The 12,731-nt window shown below is 51.7% G+C and overlaps 5 protein-coding genes across 5 annotated transcripts; 3 read left to right on the top strand and 2 right to left on the bottom strand.

Moving 5' to 3' along the window:
• Positions 1-206: 206 nt before the first annotated feature.
• Positions 207-1,840, bottom strand: HER10_EVM0001679 (uncharacterized protein; the record flags this gene model as incomplete). Its single annotated transcript, XM_035471419.1, has 3 exons — positions 1,589-1,840; positions 707-1,422; positions 207-642 (listed from the first exon to the last, which is right to left on the bottom strand). The coding sequence occupies exons 1-3, from the start codon at positions 1,655-1,657 to the stop codon at positions 207-209; spliced, it is 1,221 nt and encodes a 406-aa protein (XP_035336922.1). The 5' UTR covers positions 1,658-1,840.
• Positions 1,841-2,832: 992 nt separating this feature from the next.
• Positions 2,833-4,268, top strand: HER10_EVM0007755 (RTM1; the record flags this gene model as incomplete). Its single annotated transcript, XM_035477300.1, has 3 exons — positions 2,833-3,013; positions 3,091-3,342; positions 3,408-4,268. 3 exons carry the CDS (start codon positions 2,833-2,835, stop codon positions 3,878-3,880), a joined length of 906 nt encoding a protein of 301 aa, XP_035337389.1. The 3' UTR covers positions 3,881-4,268.
• A 251-nt stretch (positions 4,269-4,519) lies between these two features.
• Positions 4,520-6,812, top strand: HER10_EVM0000943 (uncharacterized protein). The gene is made up of 2 exons (XM_035482845.1): positions 4,520-5,995; positions 6,047-6,812. The coding sequence occupies exons 1-2, from the start codon at positions 5,064-5,066 to the stop codon at positions 6,645-6,647; spliced, it is 1,533 nt and encodes a 510-aa protein (XP_035336846.1). The 5' UTR covers positions 4,520-5,063; the 3' UTR covers positions 6,648-6,812.
• Positions 6,813-7,331: 519 nt separating this feature from the next.
• Positions 7,332-9,306, top strand: HER10_EVM0006047 (GTP-binding protein YchF). The gene is made up of 9 exons (XM_035475644.1): positions 7,332-7,647; positions 7,747-7,907; positions 7,981-8,042; positions 8,104-8,139; positions 8,191-8,297; positions 8,375-8,738; positions 8,793-8,998; positions 9,068-9,104; positions 9,173-9,306. Exons 1-9 carry the CDS (start codon positions 7,435-7,437, stop codon positions 9,190-9,192), a joined length of 1,206 nt encoding a protein of 401 aa, XP_035337256.1. The 5' UTR covers positions 7,332-7,434; the 3' UTR covers positions 9,193-9,306.
• Positions 9,307-9,622: 316 nt separating this feature from the next.
• HER10_EVM0000016 (argininosuccinate synthase) lies at positions 9,623-12,730 on the bottom strand. The gene is made up of 25 exons (XM_035469814.1): positions 12,515-12,730; positions 12,214-12,267; positions 12,147-12,158; positions 12,047-12,078; positions 11,972-11,995; positions 11,867-11,889; positions 11,758-11,795; positions 11,682-11,706; positions 11,586-11,616; positions 11,475-11,535; positions 11,395-11,419; positions 11,330-11,340; positions 11,243-11,262; positions 11,133-11,186; positions 11,052-11,077; positions 10,938-10,974; positions 10,847-10,887; positions 10,771-10,783; positions 10,485-10,720; positions 10,402-10,418; positions 10,159-10,349; positions 10,075-10,100; positions 9,884-10,015; positions 9,786-9,824; positions 9,623-9,728 (listed from the first exon to the last, which is right to left on the bottom strand). Exons 1-25 carry the CDS (start codon positions 12,700-12,702, stop codon positions 9,690-9,692), a joined length of 1,395 nt encoding a protein of 464 aa, XP_035336766.1. The 5' UTR covers positions 12,703-12,730; the 3' UTR covers positions 9,623-9,689.
• Between the last annotated feature and the right edge of the window lies 1 nt (position 12,731).

Raw genomic sequence — 12,731 nt, 5'->3', positions numbered from 1 at the left:
TAAAAAATGGGAGGAAACTGCTCGGTGCAAGGGTGTCGAACCGCTTAGACTGTTTAATGCTATCGTGGCACGGGAGAGACCAGGGCATCAACGCTGGTCAAACTCAATCGCACTATGACATTCAGAGCTAGTCAGTTACCATCGAGCTTCGAGATGGCGTTGACGTTTTTGAATCAGATACGCTTGCAGATGGCCAGAACACCGAGTCAAATATGCGCATAAAACTCATACACCTGCTTCCGAGGCCACCTCACAGCCTCCAATAGCACAGGATGCCCCGCCAACTGCGCATCAACCATAGCAAACAACCTCTTCGACCACCCCCGAAGGAACCAAAACGTCGGCTCGAGCACACACAAGAACACGGAAAAGTACGCCAGCAGGACTAGACTGTACGGGTTCAGGGCGTGTATGTCGGCCATGATGTTCTCCGAAATGACGTACGGCCAGAAGAGAATCATGCCGACCTCGAGGTTGGCGCCGGCGTGCGCCATGAGGTAAACTGCTTTTTCGAGCTCCCTTACGGCCGTCAAATACTCTTCGCGCGCGCTGTCCTGGAGGTTTTCGGTGTAGAAGTCTGAGAGGCCTTGGATTGCTTCGAAGACGTCGGGTGGGAGTGGGGAGTTGTGGAGGGGTGGGAGTCTGTTCAATCTGTCAGTCCTGGGAATGGAAATGTCTTTTTGCGGGTAGCAGGGTGTCGACGCACTTATATGATGGATCACTCGGGTCGATGGTCCATATTCCTGTCGCCATTGGCGCAAACTCCGTCCTTACAATCTTTGTCTGATATGGTTCGAGTATCGCACGAATGCCTCGCACAAAGATAAAGACACCCATAATATCCGGCTCGGAGTCGAGGTCCTGCCCCATCCGCACGGGTAACGAAGCGACATAGAAGACGACGAGCGACGCGAAGCAGAAGAATGGCTTCCAGTTCGTGTCGTTCACGGTGTGAAGCTGCGTCCGGAAGCCTTCCAAACCTGCCGTCTGATGTGACGTCGCTAGATCGAGGTACTTGTCCCGCGCCGAGGGTATCAAATACGCCTTGTGTAGCGCCGCAATTGTGAGGATGCCGTGCATTACAAAGGGGCAATCGTAGCCTATCTCGGGCATGGTGACACGCCAGACGTGCTGCATGTCCGGGCGGACGGAGAGACTGTTTGCGGTGACGAGCGTGAAGTGGTGCATCAACTCCAGGCCGTGGCCCCAGTGGCCGATGGACGGGGCGGGAGAATGGAGTCTGTCATGGTCGATGGCGGCGTCTAGGAAGTTGTATGGTGCTTCTGGGCTGAGGCCGTTGACGGATGGTGTTGTTGTTGATCTTTGAGGGGTGATGTTAGCTGGTGAGGTCTGTGATGTTGAGAGACTGCATGGGATGCCGTGTCTTGAGCAGTTGAAGCAGGATGGGTAAGCTTCATCGCACTAGGGTACGTTCAAGTTGTCAGCAAACGAACCACAAATGGAAGGGCACCGTTATCTGATTGCAGGCTAGGTAGTTTGATTAGATCCAACCCCCTTACCGCGTGTTCGGTACGCGGCAGCCAAGCTAGGTGGACGAGGGAGGGAGGGCTGTCAGTGTGTCACCTACCTTGACTTTCCTCCGCTTACAGTCTCTACAGCCAGTGCGGGACTTGGTATGGGAACGACGGGTTGCCATTGGATAGCAAGATAGACAACGGACGAGGGGTGGCCGTTCCGTCTCAGATCTTTCGTTGATGCAAGAAAATATCCGCGTGTAAGGGTTTAAGGTGACAATACCTTAGATCTCGGTGATGGGTGGGTGTACGAGGGTGCCGGAGCGGATCTAACGCCAACTGAAGTTTGTTCAGACTGGAACCAACTACATAAAACGCAAACAGCATCTCAGTCAAATCAAGCGTGCAGAAGGGAGAGGCAGGAGAGAGTACGAACACGCGGGTTTTGTCCACATAGAATAAGAGTGAAAGAAGACTGATGGAAGATTGTGGACACGGGGTAATCCGCCAGCCGACGGCTTTACAGTTGTCAGTCAGAGTTCGATGTGGTTGCGAAGCCAAGATGCGGGAATACGAAGAGAGCAATGCGAATACTCGCAATAGCGGAGCCCCGCTCCCTAGTAAAGTGGATCTTCCGGCGCTTGACATGCACGGCCCACCGTTCCCGGGTGCCCAAAAGCGTCCGCATCCCGGCGTCTTTCGTCAGCCCCTGCGCCCGGTAGGGACGCCAAGTCGTACTGGGACAATCGTGATTGGTTCCGTATTCAATACGTCTTTGTACGGCCGGGTCAAGCCCACTGTCCAAATTTCATCGAGAATTCCTTACAGCAGATTTGACTGAGGAGAGACAAACACTCGGGACGCGGAGAGGGGCGCAGTGATACTCGCATCCCAGGCAGACAGAATACAGAAGCACTACGGAGTACTGGCCGGTAGGCCCTAAGATTGGCGAACGGTGCGCCAAGGGTCCTTCTAACTTGCCGTTCGTGAGCCGTACTGGTATTTTTTGCGTGGCTGAGTCTAAGGGGGTGGAATACGATTGAACCGATTTGTTTATTGGATGAACCACACAACGTGGACCGTTGCCGTCCTAAAGTGAAAAGCACATAAGCATAACCCGCTTCGCTACCTTGAATCTTGAGATAGTCCCATCATCATACCTTCTTCGCCCAGAAAGACACTCAGCGAGCGGAACAGCCTGCATCTGAAGTCCCAGGAACGCTCCTTTCGATTTCATCTGGATCTTCCCCGACACTCTTTTCCTCGAACAGCAGGCCGCTGTACTTCTACCGATCCACAGTCACCAGCCGAGAACCTCCTCTCCATCTCGTTCCCAAAAACTCCCAACATCGCAAACATGGCACGAGGCTGTACCCCCGACTATGTCAACGCCGAATGGTCGTTCTACCGTTTCGAGCCTTCCACGGCAGCGGCGGTCTTCTTCTGCGTCGTCTTTGTTCTCACTACCGGTCTTCACATCTTCCAACTCGTCAGGACCAAGACATGGTATATGACGGCCTTCGTCATCGGTGGACTGTGTAAGTGCTTTGAAGAGGACATCATGTCCGTCCCTTGTCTATGGCCTGATCATGAGCTTACACTATTCTCCGCACAGGTGAAGTGGTTGGATACGCTGCAAGAGCGCAAAACACGACACAAGAGCCCGGATGCTGGACTCTCGGCCCATACATCATCCAGAATGTCCTTCTCCTCATAGCTCCGGCCCTCATGGCAGCCTCCATCTACATGATCCTAGGTCGCATCATCATGTTGACCGACGGAGAGAGCCATGCCTTGATTAAGAGACGCTTCCTGACAAAGGTCTTCGTTTCTGGAGATGTCCTTTCGCTCCTGATGCAGTCCAGTGGTATGTGAATTTGCCCTTTTTGGGCAACCTGTAGTAGTCGGCAATCACTAACGCGCGTGGTACAGGCGGTGGTATGATGGCGTCTGGCGCAAGCATGATGGATCTTGGCGAGAAGGTCATCATTGTCGGCCTCTTCATTCAGCTCGCCGTCTTTGGCTTCTTTATCGTCGTGGCCGCTCTCTTCCACCGCAGGATGTTGCTTGTTCCGACCGCAAAGTCCCACCAGCCCGAGATCCGCTGGCGCTACTACCTCCTGACGCTCTACGTCACCAGCGTTCTGATCTGGGTGCGTAGTGTCTTCCGAGTCATCGAGTACCTGGAGGGCAACAAGGGCCATCTGATGACCAACGAGGCGTACGTCTACGTCTTTGACGCGACGCTCATGTTCCTCGTCATGGTGTGGATGAACTGGTTCCACCCGAGCGAGATCGGTCTCCTGCTTCGCGGCGAGCCACCAATCAAGAACGGCCTCGAGCTCGTGATGATGAACAGAAAGTTTGGAAAGATCCAGAACGAGAACAGCAGCATGAGTGCTTAGGGAATCGATCGAGAAGAAGCTCTCAGGACTTGGGGCCGGGTACTTGGCAGGCACGGGGAAAGGCGCTTGCTTTCAGAGAGCCGTTCAGCATAGACTGCATCTGTAGATTCAGTTAGTACGTTTCTGGCATGGCCCAGACCATGCCCATTGTTTGAAGCATTTCTTTTGTTAGGAATAGAGGTTGTTCGGAATAGGCCGTTGGGACTCTCGCGACGGAAGACGCGATCGAGAATGCAGCAGGATGACAGCAGCCATAGATTTGTGGTTAATATCGATTCTATATGAAGAGCGTGTCTCATTCTGAGAGATAGCGGTGCATGTGAAGATTTAGAAATTTCGGAGCCATGTTGTCGAGGTTGACAAAGTTGGTGTTCCAGTTCTAGGTAGGGAATGCGAAAAAACGCTCGACGCAATGGAAGAAGTCCATGCCCGGGCTCAGGATGTCTTATCGTTATCGGAAATTAGTTCCGATGAGATAAGATAGGTACGCGAGGTCAGTGACCTTCCACGGCGGGGCGGACGATCTGCAGGAAGGGCACCCGGAGCCGAAAGAAGGCATGATCAGCGGCATCAACCCCGCATAAGCTTGCTGATACGCTGGAGCTCCAGCGGGCCTCAATGTGCGGCTGCCGCCTACCTCAGCATTCAACCTCTCCTGACGAGTCACTCAAGGTGTCAACCTGGGGTAACTACGGAGTAAGGTCATCTTTCTTCCCGCTTCATTCTTCTCGCCTGGACGCGGAACCTGTTGAGGGCGATTATCATCTCACAGCATCAACAGCAGCGCAGTAACTATCAACCTGAGGCCCGACCATTCCCTTATCTGCCCTGTCTTTCGTAAGCCGCCGGCATCAGGCTGCACCTACGTGAGGCTCCTTCCGGCAGCCCCATCCGCGTCACCTCCACGTCTCGCATCGTCTCGCCGGCATTAGTAACAGTATTCTGCTTCCGTCAACCTCTCTTCTTTGCGGACACGACATAGCTTGGATGCATGCGCGCCGTCTAAATACTCTTGTCATCAAGTATTAGGTAGTTAAAGTGCCACTTCCCTCAATGTCGCAGCTCGCTGTCCTGTCTATCAGTTGCTAACATTCTGAAGCACATCTTCTGGCTGACAGATTCCATTACTCTCCACGTTCGCTTCGCTAGCAAGACCTGCCGATCCTAACACGATTCCGAATACATGATGGCCGGACCCCAAAGCCCAGCCAAGCAGGGGTTGGAAGAGTGGGAGGAGATCGCCGACGACTACTCTGTCGTGTCACTCTCATCCGATGATGAGGACGGTAGAGCCCCTCTCACAACGGCGACCACGGCCAACAAACCATCTTCGACTGCTGGTGCGCTAAAGAATGTCGCTGCCGGTCCTTTGACGACTGAAGACGCGAGCTCCTCTCGCCCGATTTCCGCCAAGCAAGCCTCTAGTTCAACAGTAGCAACAAGCAGCGATCGGCCACCAAGGCGAGATCTCCTAGATTTGCTTGGGAACTCCCTCCTACCCAATGAGGCCATTCAGCCAATCTGGAATTCATATCAGACTAAGCAGCAAACTCCAACGCCGCCACTGAAACCAAGCAACGGCAAGGAAATCGAGGAGTTGAATCGGGATATCGGCCGCCTAACAATGGGCAACGAGGACGCCGACGAGGCTGAGTCATCGAGTAAACCAGAAGGCACCTTGGGCGAAACCCTCGACTTGGACGACTCCTCGATGAATCCTACCATCATCAGCCAGAAGCTAGAGTCACTTGGCGAATACCTACTTGACACATTCAATCGGACTAGCAAGGAGTTGACTGGCTTTGACAAGGCGCCGGCTATCGCCAACAGCTGTCAAGCCCTCATGGCAAACATCAATGATCTTCGTCCCATACTCGCAGATTACGCATCTCAGTGGGATACGAATGTTGAGAAGGAAATTCCGCTCGATCCCAGTGTCATGCTCTGGATGGATTCTTTGCGTACTGTTCTTGCAAGGCTTCGGAGAAAAGCCAGAGCCTGGCCGCAGCATCCGGCAGGCGAAGAGGCAAGGATCCGTGCGAGCTTGAACAAGTATGCCGCTGCACTGGACAAGCAGGACAAGCAGATGCAAGAGTTTCTGCCCATTATACAAGCGTAAGTCATTATCTCCCGGCATCGTCGTACTCATCGCTGATTCTCGTCAAGCGACTTCAACAGCTACCGGACACAGGACATGCAGTTTCCGGTAGAAACCACGGAAGATTCCGCCAACAGCCCGGGACGTTCAGGTCGTATCCCGGCACGGCCCACATCTCGTCTGTCTCAAATTCGGGACGCTCTATACGCACTCAAGGACCAAGTTCAAAATACGATTGATGTCCTCGCCATCAGCTATCACTTTCTACCCCAGACTACCTCGGAGACTGCCGTAGCTGTTGTCCAGTGCCTGAGGTCTACTGTCAACGCCGCGTCCCTCGCCCTGACCAACAACGGCTCGGAATGGCTTGAGAGTGACTCTGGTAGAGCTCATATTGGGTTGCTGTCCCATGCCGAGTTCAGCAATCTGGATCCTGCGATGCTCCGGGACTACGCAGCGCGACTCAAGCAAATCTGCAACCTCGTAGCCGACCCCAATAGTCACCAGCGTTGGACCGAGGAGATGATTAAGGACCATTATATCTACATGTTGGTTGAACAGGAGCAACTTGATGCTCTTCATAACATCGCCTCTGCACTGGAGGAGATGTTGCTCCCACAACACATGAAGACCAAGACCGAGTTTGATGATTTTTTGAAGGAGATGTAATGTCAATGCACCAGGAGAGAACAGAACCAAGTGGACTACAGGATTATGACACGGAACAGCGGGCTAGCATTGGGAACTATGAGCGCGGATTCGAGCGGGAATGTAACGATCTTCAGGGTTGACTGGCGTCATGGAAGACGGCTTTTGATGAACAGCGAAACAAGGTGGAAGCATCCACATGAACTTGACAGAATGTATTTTTCCTTCAGTCGTATGACTAAATAAAGCCTCGAGTATCAATGGTGCAACTCTCCCTGTGCAATACATAGTTTCTCCCACATATCCATGGAGATCTTGAAGTACTTGAGATTTACGATATCCCTTTTGCTTCTGGATTGTGGTGATAATGACACCATTTGAACGCGCTGAATAGAAGCTACTTAGCTAGGTCACCTCTGACCGTCGATAAATGTGAATGGTTCAAGACTTATTGTCATGTAGCTGATCATCATTTAAAGACTTCCTGGTTCAACGTTTGAACAGAGAAGCCCTGTGAAGGTTCACTGTCAAGCTTAAAGGGCTTAGAGCAGCGCGTGGGGCGGTTATTTTGGTCATTTTCCCCAGATGCCGATTCCGCACGAGCCGCCTTCCAGAAAAGGACCCCTAAAACTGCATCTCCCTTAACCCTTGTTCTTAAGTGGGCCTAAACTCGAATAATCAGGCCATTTTCAAAAAAGTTTGCCCGCAGAATCTGTCTTTTTACAACTTTCAAAAAGGAAGAATTCTGGTAGAAAATTTCTATTTTTGCCTCGATCAAGTACTGTCAAAGTTCAGAACAGCCGTCGCCATGCCTCCGAAAAAGATTGAAGTTGTCAAGGACAATGTCGTGGCGTTTGGCAGGGTCAGCAAGAACCTCAAGATGGGGTGCGTCGGCCTGCCCAACGTGGGCAAGTCGAGTCTCTTCAACCTCTTGACCGAGCAGAGCGCCGCTGCGGAGAATTACCCCTTTTGTACGATTGAGCCCAACGAGGCGAGATGTGCTGTTCCCGACGCTCGATATGTAAGTTGAGAGTCGAGACACGAGAAAATTCGACTGCCTATTGAAAAGGGCCGCTCTTAATTGAATATGTGGCTGAAACTTGGGTGTGATTATGTGTAGGACTTTTTGTGTGATCTCTGGAAGCCGCCTTCCATGTACCCCGCGTATCTGCAGGTCACCGATATTGCTGGCTTGATCAAGGGTGCTTCGACGGGAGCGGGACTTGGAAATGCTTTCTTGTCTCATATTCAGGCTGTTGATGGCATGTTCCACATTGTCAGGTACTGTAACCATCATTTGTGGCTGAAGGACTACGTCGTGATGAGTTGGCGACTAACTGGGGTTGTGGAATAGAGCATTTGACAACGACGAGGTCTTGCACGTGGATGACTCGGTTGATCCCGTCCGTGACCTGGGTCAGTTCATGCAACTCTGGCACTTCTCTCATATTGAGAAAACTGACTGGGCCGTTTCTAGAAACCATCCAGAACGAGCTTTGCAAGAAGGATCTTGGTATGTATTTTCCTCTAGAATGTTGGCTCACTCGGCTTACACCCATCATAGACATTCTTGCCAAGACCATTGTTGCCGAGGAGTTGATCGTCAAAAAAGCTGGGGGCAAGTACAAGATGCTGCCCCTCTTCACAGAGACAACGACAAAGATCCAAGCTGTAAGTCCAAACTTTCCAGGCTCAAGTCTCCAGCCGTTTCGACCACGTCATATAAGGTACTTACACAGGTAAACCAGATGCTGGAGAAGAACACCCCAGTCCGCGACGGAAGCTGGACCCCCGCCGAAATCGCCCTCATCAACGAAAAGATGTCCCTCATCACCACTAAGCCCGTCATCTACCTCGTCAACCTGACAATGAAGGACTACCTCCGCCAAAAGAGCAAGTACCTCCCGTCCATCGCAAAGTGGGTCACGGAGCACGGCGGCGTCCCACGCGACATCATCCCCTTCTCCATCGAGTTCGAGGAGAAGCTGCACAGCTTGAAGGACGACCCGGCCGCGCGGGACGAGTTCCTCAAGGAGAGCAAGGTCAAGTCCAAGTTGGACAAGATTGTGACGGAGGGGTTCACGAAGCTCGGGTTGCAGTATTACTTTACTGGTATGTTTAGGCTTTTTGCTGGCCCCTGAGCGACCATACTGACCCTTCTATCAGCGGGTGAGAAGGAGATCAGATGCTGGACGATCCCGAGAAATTGCCTTGCTCCGCAAGCTGCCGGCGCTATCCACAGCGACTTTGAGAGGGGCTTCATCAAGGCTGAAGTCGTCGCCTACCAGGACTTCCACGACCTCTGCGAGGGCGGCAAGTCCATGGGTCCCATCAAGGCTGCTGGCAAGTACCGCCAGGAAGGAAAGTCTTATGTGAGTTATACCTGATTTACTTCCTAAGAGGCTGGCAAACGCTGACGATCTTGTGTCTTTTTCTTGCAGGTTGTTCAAGACGGTGACATTATCCATTTCCAATTCAGTAAGTTGAGAGCTGGTCAAAGTACGGTGATTGATGATCTGAAAAGTGCTGACTGTTTGTCTTTTCAGACGTTGGAAACAAGAAATAGAGTTTCGTCATTAAGGTTCATGGACAATAGAGGTTTAGGTAAACGGGTTCGACTACTATTATTTACTCTCTCAGCTTAAGATGTTTCTATAGACTCTGGAGATACCATTGCAACTGTCTATTCGATGTCCTTGCATTTCTTAGGTTACCATGATCCTAAAATCGGCCTGTCTACGTGAAGCGCTCTCGCGCGCCAGTTTAGCCCTGGCCTCCTTGACGGTCTATTACCTTTGCCACCTCTCATGTGATACGAGACTGGTCCCTTCCTAACATTCTAGGCGCAAGTGAAAGCAGCCTCTGAACTGTGAGCAAGGTTGTGTTCACAAGATAAGGCATGTATGTTGAACGAAACATCACGGCATCGTGGCAAGGTGAATCAAACTTGATCAAAAAGAGAACCCTTGTATTGCTACGATCGACCTTCCCGATCTACAGCGATCTGTCGGCCTAAGCATAGGAACGATTGAGGTGCATTTTCCGAATCCAAGCGTCTTCTCCTTAGAACTTGAGACCGGCCTCGGCCTTCTGGAGACCGAACTATGGGATCATTAGCTAGTGAACACGAAAGGTGCGACGCATTTGGTTGACACGTACCTTCTTGAGGCGGATGGCGTTGATAGTGATGAAGCCAGACTGTCACATCTCGTTAGTATACAGGTTTCTTCAATCGATTCTGTGGATGGCCTTCTTACGGTCTCGGAGGGGTCGAAGGTGGTGAGAGAGTCCATGGAAGCATCCTCCTCGGAGTAGAGCTTCTCGTCGGACTTGCGACCAAGGCAGTAAGCGTTGCCCTTGTACAGGCGGAGGCGGACCTCGCCGTTGACCTAGAACGACCATTGTCAGCTACGACACAATCACCATAAGGGGATTGATTTCTCCATACACGCTGCTGGGAGTGGTCCAGAGACGCTGTCGACGCGGTTAGCTTTCGGCTCTTTTCATCAATTGTGGGCGAACTGGGACTTACGCTGCAAGAACTCGCGCTCAGGGCTGAAGTAAGAGCCGTTGTACAGGCACTCCGACCATTGCTTGGACAGCAAGTCGCGGTAGGCGCGAACCTTACCGTCCAGGACGAGACCCTCGAGGGAAATGTGAGCCAGACGAAGGATAGTCATGGCGGGGGAGTCGTAGCAGCCACGGCTCTTCAGGCCGATCATGCTGATGTCCAAGTCAGTTTAGGTTCCATCACGAAGGAGGTAAATTTTCGTACCGGTTCTCGACAATGTCCTACGTCTAGTGTTAGTTCATAGAGCCTTCAAGCAACGTGGGATAGTTCTAGCTGGAAAGACTTACAATACGGCCAACGGCGTGCTCCTTGCCAATGGCGTTGAGCAGGGCGAAGAGCTCAACATCGTCGGTGGCAGTTTGCTCAGGAGTGACGACCTTGACGGGAATACCCTTGTCAAAGTGAATGGTGATATCGAGGGGGGTATCGGGAGCCTTCAGGGGGGAGACAGTCTTGGTCCACATGTCCTCAGGAGGGGTGACATCGGGGTCCTCGAGCATGCCAGCCTCGTACGAGCAGTGGGCTTTTCATGTCAGTAGGGGTACTTTTTTCTTCCGAGATGGGGTGAAATACCAAAGTTGTCATCCTACGTCTAGTCAGCATACGGCCATAAGTTCTGGGGGTTGGTGAAAGAGGGGGGATTTCTCACCATAGAGTAGGGCTTAGCCTTGGTGCTGGTGACAGGGATGCCTAAACAATGCTTTAGTAAACAATCAACAAGATGAGCAAGGCTAGCTTACCCTTCTCGGCCGCGTAGTCAAGGAGATCGTTGCGTCCCTGTAGTGCGAAGACGTCAGCGGCGATACTCGCAACGCAATGCGAGTTCAGCTAGAATAGCGGCACCAAAGACTTACCTGGAAGCGGTTGAAGAAGGTAGGGTCTGGGCAAGTTCGTTAGTCAGGAAAAGGTTACTACATAGACATTGGTTTACGTACCACGCCACGGGGCAATGACCTTGATCTCAGGGTTGATTGTGTAGAAAGCAAGCTCTGTTTCCCGTTAGTATTGAAGGGCTAATTGTTGATGAACAGGCCAGAAGTCTTACCGAAACGAACTTGGTCGTTACTGTTCAACAAAGTCAACAGTCAGCCTCGCGCGAGACACATGCCCCCAAAAGCCTTTGATCACTTACCCCTTTCCGGTCTGCGAGCAGAGTTAGCCAAGGGTGAAAATGAGTTGGATGTGTCCATTACTTACGCAGCCGTGGGAAACGAATTGGCAGCTTGCGATACCATGTCAGTTCAATGTTCCCGAATGGGATATCCAGTTCAGCTCACCCAGTGGCGGCGGCAGCCTTCATCTGACCCCGGGCAATGATGGGGCGGGCCAGACTGGTACCTGCGGAGGAAATGAGCATTCGGATGTCTTCGGTCGCTAAATAAGCTTACCGAGAAGGTACTGGTCCTCGTAGATGGCGTTCTACAGTGGGCAGGTGGTCGTGAGCTAATTGGCATAGTCGAAGCTGTACATCAGCGTTTACTTACGCACTGAACAGCCTTCCAGCAGATCCTGACATGATGTTAGCAGTGTAGCATTCACACAGACTCCTTGATAACTTACTCCTCGACGAACTCGCGCTTGAGGTCATCAATGATCATCTAGGGTAGTTTGTTAGCGGGGGTCTTCAGGATGCTTCATACAGCTTGTCGTGACTATGGTGTCTACGTACCTTCTCGGCACCGATCTGAAGAGCTGTTTGGTTTACAGCATTAGCTCACTGGATCAAATGATGCCACCCCTAGATATATCAATGAAAGCGGGGTTTGCAACGAACCCTTCTGCTCAACAGCGGCCCAGTCTAATATTCAGTTAGCTTTGATGTAGAGATGCTGGGCATATGAAGTCTCACCCTCTTCCTGTCCAACATTGGCAAGGTAGCAGCTGTTTCCATGTTAGACTGGCGACTCCAAACTGACGCCTGCCATTACAGACGGCCGAGAAGCACATACACAACGGAGTATCTGATTACCAAGTTAGCTTTGACTGGCCAAAGTTCCGTCCTGGTCAATGACTTACCCCTGCTCCAAGAGCCAGGCCAGAATAGTGCTGGTATCAAGACCACCTGAGTAGCTACAAGGTATTGATTAGCAAAAATCTTCATTACTGTCTCTTCCTCCATGCCGCTGTATCTCTAAGAACAGCTTCACAGTCACATTCCAGCCATCATGTGGCTGAAGATCACTGTGGCTCAATGAGGCACGTGATGACCAAAAACCTTGTCCGGCAGAACTTCGCTCCACAAAACTTTTGGGACCGACTTTCGCAGGGCCAGGCGCGCGGCCCTTGAAATTGGAGGAAGGAGGGGCAGAACACTTACGCCAAGCAGACCTTTCCCTTCTCGCCGGCCATTTTGTCAATGATGATGTAGGGGGTTTGGGGGGGAATCAATTGAGGTTTTGCGGAACAGAGGAAGTTTGCGTCGAAGCAATTGACCGGATGAAGAGCTGGAAAGATTGTTGTTTGGTACTTCTGAGAAAAAAAAGTAAAAGAGGTGAGTGACGGCATGGGCCAATTAATTCTGTGTGAGTCAATGG

This window comes from Colletotrichum scovillei (genome assembly GCF_011075155.1).
Source record: "Colletotrichum scovillei strain TJNH1 chromosome Unknown Contig00002, whole genome shotgun sequence".
In the NCBI taxonomy this organism is placed as follows: Eukaryota; Fungi; Ascomycota; class Sordariomycetes; order Glomerellales; family Glomerellaceae; genus Colletotrichum; species Colletotrichum scovillei.
This window is presented reverse-complemented; position numbering and strand designations above follow the sequence as displayed.

Excerpts from the sequence above, each read along its gene's own strand:
- HER10_EVM0000016 (XM_035469814.1), bottom strand. The coding sequence starts at position 12,702 with ATGCCGTCACTCACCTCTTTTACTTTTTTTTCTCAGAAGTACCAAACA. Across the intron at positions 11,796-11,866 it reads TTCAGATCGGTGCCGAGAAG|ATGATCATTGATGACCTCAA; the intron begins GTACGTAGACAC and ends AAACTACCCTAG. Across the intron at positions 9,825-9,883 it reads CCTTCGACCCCTCCGAGACC|TCTGGCTTCATCACTATCAA; the intron begins GTAAGAAGGCCA and ends GAGATGTGACAG.
- HER10_EVM0006047 (XM_035475644.1), top strand. The coding sequence starts at position 7,435 with ATGCCTCCGAAAAAGATTGAAGTTGTCAAGGACAATGTCGTGGCGTTT. Across the intron at positions 8,043-8,103 it reads TGATCCCGTCCGTGACCTGG|AAACCATCCAGAACGAGCTT; the intron begins GTCAGTTCATGC and ends GGCCGTTTCTAG. Across the intron at positions 8,999-9,067 it reads GCCAGGAAGGAAAGTCTTAT|GTTGTTCAAGACGGTGACAT; the intron begins GTGAGTTATACC and ends TTTTTCTTGCAG.
- HER10_EVM0000943 (XM_035482845.1), top strand. The coding sequence starts at position 5,064 with ATGATGGCCGGACCCCAAAGCCCAGCCAAGCAGGGGTTGGAAGAGTGG. Across the intron at positions 5,996-6,046 it reads TTTCTGCCCATTATACAAGC|CGACTTCAACAGCTACCGGA; the intron begins GTAAGTCATTAT and ends ATTCTCGTCAAG.